Source organism: Arvicola amphibius, chromosome 7, assembly GCF_903992535.2.
Source record: "Arvicola amphibius chromosome 7, mArvAmp1.2, whole genome shotgun sequence".
Lineage (NCBI taxonomy): Eukaryota > Metazoa > Chordata > Mammalia > Rodentia > Cricetidae > Arvicola > Arvicola amphibius.
Window position 1 is genome coordinate 79054962 of NC_052053.1, and position 17872 is coordinate 79072833.

The window sequence follows — 17872 nt, forward strand, 5'->3', positions numbered from 1 at the left end:
AAACAATGACTGTTCTGTATAAATAAAATATTTGAAACTTAAGTGCAAAAGCCGTGAAATAAAAAGTGCAGTTCGCTCAGGACCCAACTCTGCAGCCCTTCTCATGTGCCGGTCTCCTCGAGTTATGGGCTGCCACTCCACAGGTCTTCCGTCTGTCTGCTCCTTCGAAAGCTGGGCTTCCCAAAGCACTGTTGAACACTGAAGGTTCTGTTGGTGTGGATGTTAATGAGTTGTATTTTAAATATCAGAGATTATTAAATAAAGAGAATGGTTGCTTTTCTATTAACCTTTCTGTGTTCATTGTTAACTCATGGCCTTGCTATTCAGAGTCTGTTGGGAGACACAGCTGCATCTCTGTCTTGTGGGAGTGTTTCCCAAAGTCAGTTTCAGGTCACAGTCAGACCCACTGTAGCTGGAACTTGGGGAATCTGTCTGTGGAGTTGCATGTTTTATGCAGCTGCAGTGGTGCATGAAGCAGATTCCTCTCAGAAAATATATTACCACCCGATCCCAGATACACAAGCCTTCCACAACTTTCATTGCTTGCAAGGCCTTTACACCTGGACCATCTCCTCATTCACATTCCTCCTTGAAATCTGGTTTTAAATGTTTGTTCAGTTGTTCTTAACCTTGAGGCACAAAGCACATTAATACCTGTTTTTTTTTTTTTAATTTGAGGCATTTTCTGTATAGCCTTAACTGATTTAGAGCATTTGGTCTCTTGTTTCAGACTCCTGAGTGCTGGGTTTGCAGGTTTGTGCTATTGTGCCTGGCTAGCATTGTTTCTCCTGGACTATTCTCTACACTGTGCCATGTACCTCAGCCACCCTTTGTCTCTCGGGTCACCACAGAGAAAGTTCATTCATGTAGCACACAGTGATGCTTACCCTTGGCCATGGATTGTTCTAGGTTCTTAGAAACAGGCTTGAGTAATACTACTCATTCAGAATGTGAATGTTCTCAAGGCCTGTGCTGTGTGAGGAATGTTTAATACACTACATGACTCAGTAGCGATGAACAAAGTGTATATAATATATTAGTTGCCTTTCTCGCTACTGTGACAAAATGCCTGGCAAGACGCAACTTAGAAATGATCAGTTTGGGCTGACAGTTTCTGAGGGCACAGTCTGTCATGGCAGGGAGGGCATAGCAGCTACTACATGTTGATATTTTACTCTTTTGGGAGGCCCACCACCCAGCTCCCAAATCTCACACGGAGACTTATTCTTAGTTATAAATGCCTGGCCTTAGCTTGCCTTGTTTGCTTGCCAGCTTTTCTTAACTTATCCCATCTATCTTTGGCCTCGGGGCTTTTACCTTCCTCTATTTCTCTATACCTTTCCTTCTTACTCCGTGTCTGGCTGTGTAGCTGGATGGCCTCTGAAGTCTTCCTCTTTCCTTTCTAGTTTACAGATCCCTTTTCCCCAGAGTTCTCATAATCATCCTCTTTGCCTGCCAGCCCCGCCTATTTCTCTCTTCTGCCTCCCTATTGGCTGTTCAGCTCTTTATTAGACCTTCAGGTGTTTTAGACTGGCACAGTAACGTAGCTTCACACAGTTAAACAAATGCAGCATAAACAAAAGGAACACACCTTAAATAATATTCCCCTAAAACCACATCTTCCATCTTGGCAGGTTAGGAAACAAGACTAGACAGGTTTTGAGGTTGTCCTGTAACCTTCCAAGACCTGCCCCTAGTACTACAGCTAGGCCTCACTTAATGAGTTCCGTAAGCTCCCCAATCAGTGCCACCAGCTAGGGATGAAGTAGTCAAACAATACTTCAGAACATCTCACTCAAACCACACCAAACCATGCAATGTAAACATTGATGACTTCTCAGTGATTATAACACTAGAGCCCAGAAGGAAAGGGAATAGGAACATGTCAAATATTCTGTTTTTCATAAAGGCAATGGGTAGTATTTAGTATTAATGAGGAAATGTTGGTAGTGGAAGCATATATCTTTAATCCTAGCACTTGGGAGGCAGAGATAGGTAGATCTCTATTGAATTTGAGGCCAGCCTGGTCTATATAGCAAGCCCAAGTAGCCAGGCTACATAGTGAGATGGGGGGTGGCAGGAAGGGAGAATGGCACAGCTGATAGTATTTTTCCTGACTTAGGGATTTACTACTTAACCACTGAGGCTTGGGACTTCTCTGATGTGTCTAATTGTGCTGTGTTGGTCTTGCAACTTCCTGAATGGTGATCAGGAACACTCAGGCTAACTATTGGGGTGTTTGGGAAGAAAGAGAAGAGATATTTGTGATGATTTATCTTGGATGTCAACTTGACTGCCTGGGAAGAGGGAGGTTCAATTGAAGAATTGCCTCCATCAGAGTGGCCTGTGGACATGTCTTTGGGTACTATTATTATTTATTTTATTTGATGCAGGAGGGTCAGCCACTGCGGGTGGAACCATCCCTAAGCAGGTGGGTCTCTACTATACAAATTCTGGGCGTTCCTGCCGAGACTTTCCTCAGTGATAGATTGTAACTCGTGAGTTGTAGAATGAAATAAATTCTCTCCTCCAACTTGCTTTTGGCTATGGTGGGTTTTTTTTTTGTTGTTGTTGTTTGTTTTGTTTTGTTTTACAGCAACAGAAAACCAAACTAGAAGAGCATTTTAAAGTCAAATGTTATCAAATGTATGTTTTTAAGCTTACTAGAAAAAAATTCAAGCATATGTAAAAACAAGATTAGTACAATGAACAGCTGTGTACTCCACCCAATTTCAATCCTGACTAATATCTGACAATATCTTATCATTTTTCTTCCCAATACTTATCATTTTATTTTTTGAGACAGGGTCTCACCATGTTACTCTGACTGGCTTTGACCTTACTGTGTAGACCAGGCTGGCCTGGGGCTCATAGAGATCACCTGACCATGCCTTGCCTCTGACAATTCTTTTTATTTTTTAATTCACGAATTTGTGTGTCATCCTTGTGCAGAGACCATGCTCATCCTCTCTGTACCGCTCCAATTTTAGTTTATGTGCTGCCAAAGTGAGGTTTTTTTTGTTTTTTTTTTTTTTGTTGTTGTTGTTGTTTTTTTGTTTGTTTTTTCAAGACCGCGTTTCTCTTCTAGCCCTGGCTGTACTGGAAGTCACTCTATAGACCAGACTGTCCTCAGGCTCACAAAGATCTGCCTGCCTCTGCCTCCTGAGTGCTGGGATTAAAAGTGTGTGCCACCACCATCTGGCTCTGACAATTCTTTTAATGTATGTGTGTGTGTGTGTGTGTGCGTGCGTGTAAGACAACTTCGGGTGTCACCCTCAGGAAAGCCATACTTTTGAGACAGGGTCTCTCAATGACCTAGAAGTCACCAATTAGGCTAGCCTGGCTGGTCAAAAAGCCCCAGTGATCTTCCTGTCTCTGCAGCATTGTGGCATACATGAGCTACACCACGCCTTATATGGGTCTGGTGATTGAACTCAGGTTGTCATGTCTGTGAAATATGCACTTTGCTTAACTGAGGTGTCTCCAATTCTTGTCTCATGTTCCCTCCATCTTTTTGAAGTACATCAAGAGACCATATCATGCTACTTATCAGGGTAATATATTAACGCACTTGGGCATTATATGGAAAAGAAAATCCCCCCAAAGGAAGTTGTAGAGCAGTGTTTCTCAACATGTGAGTCACGACCTCCCTGGGGGTCTAATATCAGATATCCTATATATTTACATTATGGCTCATAACAGTAGCAAAATTACAGATATGATCTAGTAATGAAATATTTTTTTTCAAGACAAGGTTTCTATGTGTAGCCCTGGCTGTCTTGAAACTTCCTCTCTAGTCCAACTCACAGAGATCTGCCTGCCTCTGCCTCCTGAGTACTGTGATTAAAGGCGTGTGCCTGGCCTGAATGAAATAATTTTATGGTTGTGGGGTCACCACAAATGAGGAACTGTATTGAAGGGCTGCAGCATTAGGAAGGTTTGAGAACCACTGTTTTAGGGGTAACATTTGCACTAATAAATGGTGCAAAAGCTTACCGCGCATTTTCTTCACTAATTACGCTAATTTTGTGGTACAGTGTGAATTTATGAACACGTGTTTACCTCTCTAGAGGTGGGGGGACCTGAGAGAATGGAGCCGAGAAGTGAGGTGGACTAAAGCCTCATACAATAGCCAGTTTTATTTATTTTTTTAAAAAGGTTTATTATGTAGACAGCGTTCTGCCTGTATGTCTGCCTGTATGACCAGAAAAGGGCACGAGATCTCATTATGGATTGGGAGCCACCATATGGTTGCTGGGAATTGAACTCAGGACCTCTGGAAGACAACGAGTGCTCTTAATTACTGAGCCATCTCTCCAGCCCTGTGATAGCTAATTGTATTCAGAGCATGAGACAGTTTATACTCTGAAGGTTAAGAGGAGCCACATGGGTAAAGTGTACAATCACAAGGGCAAGTCAGAGGTGATGGGAAACCCTTACATGGCAAAAACATGTTTTTCCCTTAGCGGCATCTAAACAATAGTCAGTTGTAATGGATAATCTGAAGTAAACTCATTTGTATGTATCTGCCGCATCTGGGAGGGGTACAAAATCACATTCCAAGAAAAATTCCCTGTTTTTTTTTTTTAAAGAAAAGGAGGTCACAAGATGCTTGTTCTGTTTTTTTACAAACACTTAGAATTCTCATACAGTTCCATTCTTGGACAGTGTTCCGACAGACATGGAGCTCCAGAGGATTTAAACCTACAGAAAACATGAGCTTAATTACAGGTGCTAAACATTTCAGTCATTCAGGAACCCAACTAAGTCCTGAGTTCATGTCAATCGTCATCGCACACAGAATATAAGTCAGAGTCCTGTTAATGGCATACCAGTCCCTGTGACTTGCCTTCTTCATACTTTCTAGGCCCTCAATTACAAATCTTCCCAATCCATTCTGCTCAAGATGGTCTTGCCTTCTTATAAATTCTCAAAGCCGGCCAGGATATCCTGTCTAAAGGACTTTGTATTCAGTTGTCTCTTCCTGTCTAGACCCCCTGTACCTGTATACCTCACTTATTTAAAGTCTCTACTCAAGATTCCCTTATCATTGAGGCCTTAACCATCCTCTACATCACCAGTGCCCCACTTACCATCCCATGCCACTGTTTCCTTTCCCCCATCAGTTCCTGTCTAACACTACATTTTGTCTAGCTGTGCCCTCCCGTTCAGACGGGGTCTTTATAAGCTCACAGACCATGCATCTTATCCTGCTCCATCCCTGGTGCCCAGAATAACAGTAGACACGTTAGTCATATGAAGGTTTTGCACGCTACATTTAAGCAATGTTGTGCCGGGCGGCGGTGGCGCCCGCCTTTAATCCCAGCACACGGAAGGCAGAGGCAGACGGATCTATGTGAATTAGAGGTCAGCCTTGTCTACAGAGCGACTTTCAGGCCTGGCTCCATAGCTATTGAGGACCAAACACACATACACACACCCCAAACCCCATCTCCCCCCAAATGTTGTACATGATGGTACATGTAATTCCAGTACTCAGGAGGTGGAAGTAGAAAGATCATCAGTTTGAAGCCCACTTGGGTCACAGGAGCTCCTGTCTCAAACAAAGGTTGAGACTGTAGCCAAACCTATATGCATGGTGTGTACAAGTCTCTGGACTTAATCCTCAGCACCAAAAAAATTCTTCATCAAATCGAGTTGAAGATGTAGCTCATCAACCCCACCACTACAGACAATGTTCTGGTTTGCTTCTTTTCTTTGGTTTGTGCTTTTTCTTAATGCATTTTCTCCCCTTCCTTGCTACTATCCACATGTCCCTGTCCAATTCCTTGTTCTGGAACACGCAAGTTTGAAAACCCTTTAGAGGCACTCAAATAGATATCTGGTGAGATTATTCAGATTCCAGCAACAGATAATTCGGTAAGGGGTAATCAGATTCCACATACTGGGGATATTCCTAAAAGTTCCTTTATGTACAAGGTAACTGGTGGGCAGGGGTGGGGGGTAGGGGGGTGGGAGATAGGAGGGCGGGGCTGGACAATGGTGGCACGAGTCTTTAATCCCAGCACTCGCACTCGGGAGGCAGGCAGAGGCAGGTGGATCTAAGAGTTCCAGAACAGACAAGGCGACAGAGAGAAACCCTGTCTCGAAAAACTAAAAGCAAAATAAAACAAAAACGTGCTTTCTTCTTGGTCTCTTGAATTGCATGCCGCTTTTGCAGCTCTGTAGCTGTTTCCAAGGCTCTGGCACGGAGCAGACTCACAAAGGCTGGAAAATAGAGTAATGTGGGTGGGCTTCCCCGTGTGGTGGGAGTACCGTGTCGAATTGTCTCGCAGCCACGCAACAGCTCCTGTAGGTAGGGTTAAGGAGGCGTCCCCCAAGGGCTGCCTCCACCTACGTAGTTGTGCAGGTGGAAAGCGCCCAGCTTCCACCGCCTCTTCCGTCTCCACCTCCCGCTGGTTAAGCAGAAACTACCGGTCTTGCCCGCCCACAGGCGGACCTCCGCAATCCCACAGTCCTTCGCGCCTAGGACGCGTCAGACAGCGGCGGCCGTTTTACGCCACCCGTCACTGAGGAACTCAACAGTCGCTGCCACTTTCCCGGCGCTGTTGTGGCGGCCGGCGTTGAGTTGGCAGGACTGTCCCAGGAAACTGATGAAAGTCACTAAAGTTGACAAAGAGTGCTCCAGTCGTTGGGTGGGAAGTCGTGGGAAGGGGCAGAGGCCCCGTTCGGCGCCCACTGCGGCAAGCCCTTGGCGAAGCGCCCGGCCGGGCCTCGGCTTTGACGCGGCCGGTGGTGGGAGTGCCGCGTCCTGCGAGTCCTGGTGTCTGGATCCACACCAGCCGCGGGCGTTCGGGGACATTTGAAGCGGACACCGTGCTCTCCACCCGCAGCGATGTCCTCCTGGTTCGGGGGCCTCGGCTCCGGCTTGGGCCAGTCTCTGGGTCAAGTAGGGGGCAGCCTGGCGTCCCTCACTGACCAGATTTCAAACTTCACGAAGGATATGTTGATGGAGGGCACGGAGGATGTGCCAGGTAACAGCTGGAGCGAGGCGGGAGGGCTCGGCTGGACCCTGAGAAAGTCCTCTTGGTTCTGGGTTGGTTGCCGATCCATCGGCAGCCGCGGACGGATCGCTAAGGAGTCGCCCCGCACGTTTTCCTTTGCCCTCCACAGCCGCTCTTCCAGTCTGCGGGACCACCCGTGGAGACTCTGGGTGCCCGCGTCCCCAACCCCATTGAAAATCCTGGATAGCTCAGTAAAGTGGAGATGCCACTTTTACGCCCAATAGGGACTTAATTGGGCGGTCCATGCTTATTTCTTACGCCCTTATTTTGGGGGGCGGATCGGATTTTGATACTGTTTCTTAATTTTTTTCTTCAATACTCATAATTAAACATAGGGTGACCCCTGTCCTGTCTTTAGCAAGGTGTCAGGTGAATAGGGCTGTTTATCTTTTCAACTATTTTTTTCATTTTGCTCATGGTGAAGACACGTTGCAGCTAAAAAAAAATGTATTTTTGTTTTGGATTGCACATTTCTCCCATATTTTTGAAAGAACCAGTGAAATACTTTAACCTTTTGAGTTTTCTTATCTACTTCACAAACTTAAAATCATTTAAAAATTATTATTATTATTGTTGTTGTTATTGTTATTAGTGTGTGTGTGTAATGTGTGTGTATGGGCGTCTGTGACACAGCCCCCACGTGTGGAGAGGTCAGAAGACAACTTTGTGGAGTTGCTCCTTTTCCACCTTTGGGTGGGTTCCGGGCATGTAACTTAGTTCTCTGGGCTGGCATGGCAAGTGCCTTTACTCGGATTCATCTAGCCAGCCTCCTCCAGTCATTTTTGACGTCATCATCTTACTGTCGTACTGAATTAAATTGTAGTCAGTGATTAGGTTAATTACTATTTCTGTTCTTGGCATTGCTTTGTGTAGGTAGGGGTTTTAGAAGTTCTAGGCAAGGGGAAGGGTAGATAATCCAGAGGTTAAGCTTGCTGGCTGCTCGCCCAGAGGACCCAGGTTTGATTCTTAGCACTTCTTAGATTGTAGTATCTCACAACTGCCTCTTAACGTCATTCAGTTCCAGGAGATCCGATACCTTTAGGGACTCACCAGGCACTACATACCCAAATGGTGCACAGACATGTGCAGACAGAACAGCCATATTCATAAAATAAAAACGCTTTAAATTTCTAATCAGTGCTTGCTGTGCATCTCAGGCTGGCCTAGTGGTGACAGTCTTCCTGCCTCAGCCTCTCACTGCTGGCATTACAGCTGCGTGCCACCACACTAGGACAGTTTTATTTCCTTATAAATGAACAGCTTACTGTTCTGGTTTAATCTATAGGAAAGGATGGCTAGAAATTGAACTCAGGGTCTGCTGACTTGTAAGTACACTCTACTGAATTATACTCTCAACTCCCCAATTTTTTTCTATCATGGCTTAATAGCCATGTGTATTTGCTAGAAACAGTAAAATGTTTTGATAGGAAAAGTTCTTAACATTTAGAAGGAAACTGGGTCACTGCCCAACCCCATTTTACTGCTTGGACTTCCTTGAAGGAAGGAAGGCTCGTGACTTGGGCTTCCCTGAGTGGAAGGAAGGCTCATGGCTTGGGCTTCCCTGAGTGGAAGGAGGGCTCATGGCTTGGGCTTCCCTGAGTGGAAGGAGGGCTCATGGCTTGGGCTTCCCTGAGTGGAAGGAGGGCTCGTGGCTTGGGCTTCCCTGAGTGGAAGGTTCATGACTGGGACAGTGAGAATGAAAGGTCTTCATGTGTCCAGTGAAAGGTCATGGGACTTTGAAGGCAGAAAAGGCTAATAGCTGTGGGAACGACTAGATTTTCACTGTTACAGATAGGGAATAACAGTATTTCTTGACCTTAATCTGGACAATAGGTACCCCTCAACCTGATATAGAGTTTGTTTTTCTCACCAGAGAGCTTCCTGTAGTCTCAAAAAACACAAAACCCCCACTTTTTAAAAATTTTTATTTATTTATTTATCTTTGAGATAAGATCTTATTCTGTAGCTCAGGCTGTCTTGGCACTTGCATTATAGCCCAAGGTTGATTTCAACTAGCATCTCTCCTGCCTTCATATAGTCTAAATTTTAGTTTATTTTTAATTAATTAATTAATTAATTAATTTATTTATTAAATGTTTGATTCTGTAGCCTTGGCAGGCTCAGAGCTCACAGATCTGCCTGCATCTGCCTAGGATTACAGGTGTACACCACCAAGCCTGGTTTACAGTCTCAGTTTTAGTCATATGGGGTGTCTTAGTTACTTTTCTATTGCTGTAACAAAACACCATGTCCAAGGCAACTTATAAAAAGAAAGCCTTTAATTTGAGGACTCATGGTTCCAGATGGGTGGAGTCATGGCCATCATGGCAGGGAGCATGGCAGCATGTAGGCAGCCATGGTGCTGGAGCAGGAGCTGAGAGCTTACATTTGATCCACAAGCACAAGGCAGAAAGAGGGAGAGATAGCTGGGAATGCCAGGGCTTTTGAAGCCTCCAAGCCTGCCTGGAGTGACATATGCCTCCAACCAGGCCACACCTCCTACTCCTGCCCACATAGTTCCTCCTAGGAACCAAACATTCAAATGTATGAGCCTTTGGGGCCATTCTCATTAAAACCACCACAAGTATAGGACATCTTCCTTTGTATGTTTATTGTAGCTGTTCAATAGAAAATTTTCCCTTCATATTACATAGGATTTGATTGATATTTGTTGAAACTTTTTAAAAAGTTAGTTTGGAGTTGAGTTTATTAAGGTATTCAGATATTTAGTATCAACCCTATGTCAGAAATGAACAAGAAAATAACTCCTCCAAATAGCACTTTAATATATTTTTGAAAACCATTCATATTTATACTATTAGAAGGTTGCTTTTTTTTCCCCCCATTTTCTGTAGTTAAGGTTAAGAGCTTGGACTTTTAGCTGGGTTTGGGGTTTTATTTATTTTTTTTCCTCAGTGGTACTAGGTATTGGAATCAAGGGTCTTGTGTACGATAAGCACAGAGAACTTTTAAATTAGATTGCAATAGATTCAGTTCTTTTTCCATATACTATAAGTTGTGGGATCTTTGATAAATTATTAAATAATCTCTGACACAGTTTCTGGGGCTGCAGAGATGACTCAGTGATTAAGGTTACTTAGTGCTTTTGACCCAGGTTTGGTTCCAGCACTCATGTGTCATCTTACAACTACTTTTAATTGCCTAAGGACATCCAAGGGCTCCTACATGTGCACAGTATGCACACATACACTCAGGCCCACATTTATACATTTCCAAAAGGGAATTTCCTTATCTGTTCACAAAGAATAAGCACATCATTTGTAAGTCAGAGAATTAAATGAAATCGTGAATGTGTGTTGTTAGAACCATGCCCAGCAAATAGCAAGCACTAAAAACAAGTGTCAGGTTTTCCCTTACTGAGAAGGCCAGGGATTCGTTGTTTATTTGTTTTTCCTGTCATAAAACTTCTCAATGGGCATGATCTTGGAGCTGGGAACATAGCACACCAGGCCCTGGGTTGTATCCCCAGCACTAAAAAGAGAAATGGTGGGGAGTTTTTATAAAGCTGGTTGAGGGAGGGTGAGTTGCATGGGTAGCTAAGATGGTCTGCAGAAACTTTTAAAGTCCTTTTTTGGTACAATTGCTGCTCTTAGCAATTGCTTTCCTAAACAAATTAGATCTTACTTTGTCTTCTTGAGAATAACAATTAGGCGTTCTTTTTAGACTGCATTTAAAAGCAATCCTGCTTGGTGACTTCACTAGAGTGCCACTCCAATTCATAAGCCACTTGCCTTTTTTTTGTTAAGTGGTAGTTCTGGGAAGTTTTTTTTTTTTATAATGTCTTATTGTTGTGGTGGTTTTGTCTTGTGTTCAAGACAGGGTTTCTCTTTGTAGCCCTGGCTGACCTGGAACTCCATAGATCTGGTTGGCCTCAAACTCAGAAATCATCTGCCTCTGCATCTCAAGTGCCACCACCACCAAAGGCTTAGTTTGTTTTGTTTTGTTTTGGTTTTGGTTTTTCAAGACAGTTTCTCTGTGTAGCCCTGGCTGTTCTGGAACTCACTCTGTAGACCAGGCTAGCCTCGAGCTCACAGAGCTTAGTTTGTTTTTTTAAAAGTGCTGTTAGTGTTCTTGTAAATGAAAATTTTTTATTTATTGTGTATGTGTGTGTGTGTGTCACATGTATGTTGGAGGTCAGAAGAGGGTATTGGACCCCAGGAATTGGAATCATAGGTGGTTGTGAGTGCTGGGAACAGAACTCAGGTCCTCTGGAAGAGAAGGAAGTGATCTCAATTTTTGAGTCATCTCTCTAGCCTTGGCCTTTTGTTTACTTTTTATTGTAGGCTCAAGCTCAGGACTTTGACTAAGCAAATAACTCTACTACAGAGCTCTATCTTCTGCCTTGTTTTTTAAAAGTAATTTATTTAATTTTATTTTTTGTACTTTGGTATAAAGATGTTAGATCCCCTGGAACTGGAGTTAAAGATGGTTGTGAGCTGCCGTGAGGGTGTTGGGAATTGAACCCAGGTCTTCTGGAATAGCAGCCAGTGCTCATGGCCTCTGAGCCATCTCTCCAACCCCTTCTGCCCTGCGTTTATAATGTTCAGATGTGGTAATGAGAAAACACTAGTCGCCACAGGAAAAATGGTAACTGAGTAGGTAACAGTTTCCAGCCGAATTAGTGCTGCCCTTTTGGCATTGTTGAACCCTTTCTGTGTTTACTAATTTATCTATTTAATTTTATCCACTTACTTGTTTGAAACAGGATTTTGCTCTATAGTGCAGGCTGGCCTCCATCTCAAATCCTTTTACTACAGACTCTTAAAGTTTTGGGGTTACAGATACATACTTCCCCTCCACCCCAGATTCATTCATTCTTCGGTACTGAGTATTTAGTAAGGACTTGGCATATACCAGATAGATATTGTACCAATTGAGCTATATCTCTCAGTCCTATTGCTGTGGGAAAATGGTCTTGTACCCTGTAAAGATTTGTCACTTATATTGGTTTAATAAAATGCTGATTGGGTAGTAGCGAGGCAGGAAGTATAGGCAGGGTGACCAGAACAGGAAAATTCTGTGAAGAGGAAAGGCTGAGTCTGTAGTTGTCACCCAGACACAGAGAAAGTAAGATGAGACTGCCTCACTGATAAAAGGTACCAAGCCATGTGCCTAACACAGACTATAATGGGTTAATGTACGATGTAAGAGTTAGTTAATAAGAAGCCTGAGTGAATAGGCTTTATAATTAATGTAAGCCTCGGAGTATTTCTTTGGGACTGAACAGCAGCAGGACTGGGAGGGCAGAAACCTCTGTCAACATCCTTAGACTACTTTCAAGTGAGAACAAGTCAGAATGAGTTAATTCCTGTTTTGTTTTGTTTTTAAGATTTATTGTGTGTATGTGCATGAGCATAAGTGAGAGACCCACACACAGAGGGAGGAAGGAGAGAGGGGAGAGGGGGAAAAGAGCCCATATGTACACTTGCATGCCCTGGTGTGTACAGAGGTCAAGAGGATAACTTTTTAGGAGTAATTCTCCATCTACCTTGTTTCTGAATCAGGGTCTCTTGTTTCTGTCCTTGCACTGTATAAGTGGGCTTCTGTGAATTCTCCTTTCTTTCTCTCTTTCTCTCCTGTCTTGACACAGTAATGTTGAATTACAGATTCCTGGTACCCCATCTGGCTTTTTATGTAGATTTAAGGATTGGCTCAAGGGATTAGGCTTGGGAACAGGCATGTTTATTCAATGAGACATCTTTTTGTTCCCTCATCACTATTTTTAATAAATTATGTTTGTGTTACTCTAAGTATTCTCAGAATATATTTGTGTTTTAATTATAGGTCACTAATTATTTTATAGTCTTAGGCCTAGAAGGCAAAAGTAAACTATAAGCTCCAGTTGAGTAAGTTTCATCTAAAATTATAGAGAAGTTTATCTATTTACTTATTTGGTTTTTCCAGACAGGATTTCTCTGTGTAACAGCCCTGATAGTTCTGGAACTCACTTTGTAAACCAGGCTGGCCTTAACTTCACATAGATCTGCCTGCCTCTGTCTCCCAAGTACTGGGACTAAAGGTCTGTGCCACCACAGTTCAGCTAACGTTTGAAGTTTTAAATAAACTTCTCTTTTGCAGTGTGGTGGTGGCTCATGCCTTTAATCTCAATGAAATGCATTTCCTTTAAGATCCCTCTTTGGGGTTGGAAATACAGCCCAGTGGTGGGCACATGACTGACGTGGACTAGGCCCAGGACTGTCCCTTAGCACCAGTCCAACCGCCAAAAATAACTGTTTATTACTTCATATGGTGTTCATCAAACACTCAGCATATACTGTTTGTTTTGTAGTGGATTTCTCCAGTTCCGGGAGAGAGGAAAATGAAGCTACTCATTCAGTCTTAAGATCGGAGGTAAGGACAATTAAAGACAGCTGTCAAACTTCAGGCTTTTCTCTTTTAAAGCCTTGAAAGTTACTGAAACTTTCAGAATTTATAAATGTACTGCCTGGTCTTTCAGCCTTTCCTGTTATCAGGGTTTTGTTTTGTCTTTTACAGATCTCCCCGAAGTGAAGAATGTTTATATTTGCCACAGTTGTAGGAACTACCAAGTGTAGAAATAGTTGTGGTAAAAGTTTATCATTGACATTATCCAGCAGTGTGCTACATTGTAGTGGTACATTTGTTTGTACTTATTATCTGTTATTTTGTTTGCTTTGCTTTTCAAGCTAAGGCTTCCTATGTAGCCCAGACTGTCCTTGAACTGATGGTCTTGCCTCAGCCTCAGGAATGTTGGGCTAACAGGCCTATCTTAGTCAGTGTTATATTACTACGAAGAGATATCATGGCCAAGATATTTCCTCTTATGAAGGGAAGCATTTAATTAGGAGCTATCTTGCAGTTTCAGAGGCTTAGTCCATTATCATCGTCATGGTGGGAAGCATGGTAGCAAGCATAGCCTGCATGCTGCTGGAGAAGTAATTGAGAGCAATATCCTGATCTACAGGCAGAGAGAAAGAGAGACATACAACCCAGTATGGGTTTTTGAAACCTCAAATCCTACACTCAATGACACAGTTCCTACAACAAGGCCACACCTCCTAATCCTTTTCAGATAGTGCCACTCCCTGATGACTAAGCATTCAAATATATGAGCATATGGGGAAAGAATATCTGTATTTAAACCATCACAAGGCCTGAACCATCACACCTAGCTAGTTGTAGGTGGAGATTGCTTGTTCATCTCCTGGCTTCCCAGACCCAAAATAACCACACAGAAACTGTATTAATCACAATACTGTTTGGCCAATAGCTTAAGCCTATTTCTTACTAACTCTTACATCTTAAATTAACCCATTTCTATTGTTCTATATTTTACCACAAGGCTTGTGGCTTACTGCTAAGTTTTCGGTGGGTGTCTGTCTCCTTCTGACACTACATGGTGACCCTCTGACTCCACCTACTTTTCTCCTCTATCTCTACTTAGAATTCCTGCCTTGCTCTATTCTGCACTGCCATAGGCCCCAAGCAGCTTCTTTATTTACCAGTGGTAATAAAACATTCACAGCATACAGAGGGGAATCCCACATCAGTTAGTGGTGCATTTAAATATAATATGAAAAATGGAATTCTGTTTATTCTAGAGTTTTACATTTCCTAACATTAGAATAATAGTGTAATATTTGGAGCAATGGAGTTAAGAATATAGGAATAATAAGCTAACTTTACTGTTTTGTTCCTATGAGTCAATGTGTAGTTGTGACTAATTCTGGACATTATATTATACTTAGTAGGAATGAGAAAAGCTTGAAAAAGTTCAGAGGGAAGCCCTAAAGAAATCAAAAGGATTTAAGAGTGGGAGCTATTGTAAAGGACTGTCAGAGCTCAATAATTGAGCCTTGGGATGAGAACAGCGAAAGAGGGGCTGGAGAACTGGCTCAGCAGTTAAGAGCACTGGCTGCTCTTCCAGAGCTCCTGAGTTCAGTTCTCAGCAACCATATGGTGGCTCACAACCATCTGTAATAAGATTTGGTGCCCTCTTTTGGCCTGCAGGCAGACATACAACCAGAACACTGAATATATAATAAATAAATAAATCTTTATAAAAAAAGAAAAGAACATCAAAAAACAGTGTTGTAGCGAGAGATGTTCTCAGAGGACTGTGGTAAGGATGATGCCCTCAGTTCTAAGCCTATAAACAGAGAACACTGACTCTAGATGCCAAGACAGTATTTCCTAACAAGCCTTATTGAACTCTGGTCTAGGATATAAGGTAAGGTGTGGAATTTGAAAGTAGAGGCGACTTGTGAGAGAGGGACGTTAGCACTGAGCCCGTAGAAGATGGCATTCTGGTGGCACTTTGAGACCTTAACACAGTCACTTGATAAGGAACACAAGTGTGGTAGTGGCTCATGAGTTCTTAGTAAGACTGAGCTAGAAAATCCTTGAGGAGCCCTTCACTGGTACAGACCCACCCAAAAACGTTAGCAGCAGAAGGTGCACGCTGGTGTAACCTAAGGGAATCTTCTAGTATTTTGGGGGAAAGTAAAGACTAATCTGCTTGAATAATGTCTGCTTGGTGCTGAGTCTGGAAAGGAAATAGAAGTTTTCTATCCTTCTGTAGATTTCAGTCCCTTTAATCCTCCTTATGACCATATCACCTATGGTAAGCATGGTTCTAGAGTTTAGAAATATTTATTTGGGGAGACATATTCACCCCCTGTAAACCACTTCCTCATTTGATGCTACTCAAATACCAGAGGAAGACAAGGGCTCTGTTGTTGTGGTATTGTAAACAAAAGTGGTTCTTTCTGCACATGTATATGCCTACATGTGCCTATGTTGTGCTTTTGCTTTGGTCTTGTCTAGCAGCTTGTAATCTCTTGTTCAGTACTCACTGATGCCCAAGAATAAGGTGATGGTAGCAAATGTTAGTCTAGAAGAGAGGCAGTGTGTTTCCAGGGGAAATTAGATTTGCCTGTGAGTAGTTGATTGAATTCCTTAGGATTCCTTTTGGTTTTTTCCTTCATTGTTTTGTGTGTGCGGGTCAGATTATGTGTGTGCCACAGCACATGGGGGATGGAGGGCCTCAGTTGTTAGTCCTTGCCTTTCACCTTGAGACAGGGTCTCTTGTGGCTTGCTGCTTCATATGCCAGGCTACCTGGCTACAGGCTTCCACGGATTTTCCTGAACCCACCTTACAACTAAAAGTAAGAATAGTGGAATTATAGATGTGTCTGGCTTACATGCATGTCCTGGTGTTCTGAGCTCTGGTTCTCACACTTAGGCAGCAAGTGTTGTACCCACTGATCCACCTCCCTAGCTTTGTTCTGTTTGTTGTTGCTTGTTTGTTCGTTTTCTTTTTGTTTTTTTGGAGATAGGGTCTTGCTGTGTCATTGGCTAGGCTATTCCAAGTCCTAGTTAGGAGTCTTTAATTGCAAACTGTATGAATTCACCTTAGCTACCTTTCCCTTTTTTTGTCAAGGAAATAGTTATTGCATTCATTATTTGTGCCTAGTAGACTCTTCTAACCTTTTTCATGTTATCATTTTTCAGAAGTGTGAATAAAATGACAGTGAAGAACTTTTTTGTTTTTTAGTTTTTTGGGTTTCTCTCTTCCTTCCTTCCTTCCTTCCTTCCTTCCTTCCTTCCTTCCTTTCTTTCTTTCTTTCTTTCTTTCTTTCTTTCTTTCTTTCTGACAGGGTCTTTCTTTGTATCATTGGCTATTCTCAGACTTGCTATAGATTAGATGGGCCTTAAACTCAGAGATATGCCTGTTTCTGCCTTCCAGTGCTCGAATTAAAAGTTTGCACCACCACTTCTGACTTAACCAGACATTTTAACATAATAGCATACTCCAATTTTCATGTGTGTGTGAGTATTTTGCTTACACATGTCTGTGTACCACATGGGTACAGTGCCTGTGGAGAAAAGAAGGTGGTATCAGATCCCTGGACCGGAGTTATAGATGGTTCTGAACTACCATGCTGGTGCTGGGAATCAAACCTGGATCATCTGAAAGGAAGAACCACCAATGCTCTTAAATGCTGAGCCATTTCCAGCCTCCCATTTTATGGCTTTGAAAGCATGGAGAGCTGGGTGTGATTGATGGTACATGCCTGTGATCCCAACTGTACTCAGAACATTAAAGCAGAATATCACTTGGGCTGGGATTCAGGCCAGTTAGGATGAGACAGTAAAACCTTGTCTCAAAACAAACACAAAATAGGCAATGTTCTTTGGATTCATCTGACTGCTTACTAACTCATGTATAAGCAGGAACCCAATTATCTTGTAATTATTGATTATAGAGTTCAGCTGCCTTCTATGTAGACTTTTGGTTGTTATTTCTTCCTTCCTTCTTCTCTTTTCTTTTGTGAACATTTATATGCATGTGGAGGCCAGCAGTCAACTTTGGATGTAACTCTTGAGGAGCCATCTACTTTGTATTTTTGTTTGATTTTTTTCTTAAAGTGTATATGGGCATTTAATATGTATGTGTTTCTGAACACCATTTGCATGCAGTGCCCAGGAAGGCCAGAAGAAGGTGTTTGATCCTCTGGAATTAGTGTTAGAGACAGTTGTGAGGGCATTGGGAATTGAACCCAGATCCTCTGGAAGAACAATCAGTGCTATTAACTGCCATCTTTCCAACCCCAGGCCTCTTGTTTTTGAGACACTGTCTCTCACTGGAACCTGAGGTTTACAGGTTAGACTTGGCTGTCTGGACAGCAAGCTCCTGTTCTGCCTTGCCCTTGCTGGGATCACATTACCACCACCCTCATCACCATGCCATGACAAGGACTTTGAGGTAGTGTCTTATTGAGCCCTGGCTAGCCAGGGACTGTAATGTATATCAGGCTGTTCTCCAGCTCACAGAGATCTGCCTT

At 42.8% G+C, this 17872-nt stretch overlaps 1 protein-coding gene and 1 non-coding gene across 5 annotated transcripts in view; one reads left to right on the top strand and one right to left on the bottom strand.

Moving 5' to 3' along the window:
* Nucleotides 1-2907: 2907 nt before the first annotated feature.
* Nucleotides 2908-3010, bottom strand: LOC119820066. Its single transcript, XR_005286342.1, has one exon. It is a non-coding gene; the product is annotated as a U6 spliceosomal RNA (small nuclear RNA).
* Nucleotides 3011-6511: 3501 nt separating this feature from the next.
* The window catches only part of Trip11 (thyroid hormone receptor interactor 11), an 87580-nt gene continuing 76219 nt past the window's right edge, over nucleotides 6512-17872 (top strand). For all 4 annotated transcript variants that reach the window (XR_005286138.1, XR_005286139.1, XM_038335958.1 and 1 more), the window contains exons 1-2: nucleotides 6512-6995; nucleotides 13336-13397. Coding sequence is in view for 2 of the 4 variants with exons in the window: in XM_038335958.1 (XP_038191886.1) it covers nucleotides 6857-6995; nucleotides 13336-13397 (201 nt within the window). In the remaining 2 variants the exon portion in view is untranslated. The remainder of the gene's footprint in view (nucleotides 6996-13335; nucleotides 13398-17872) is intronic.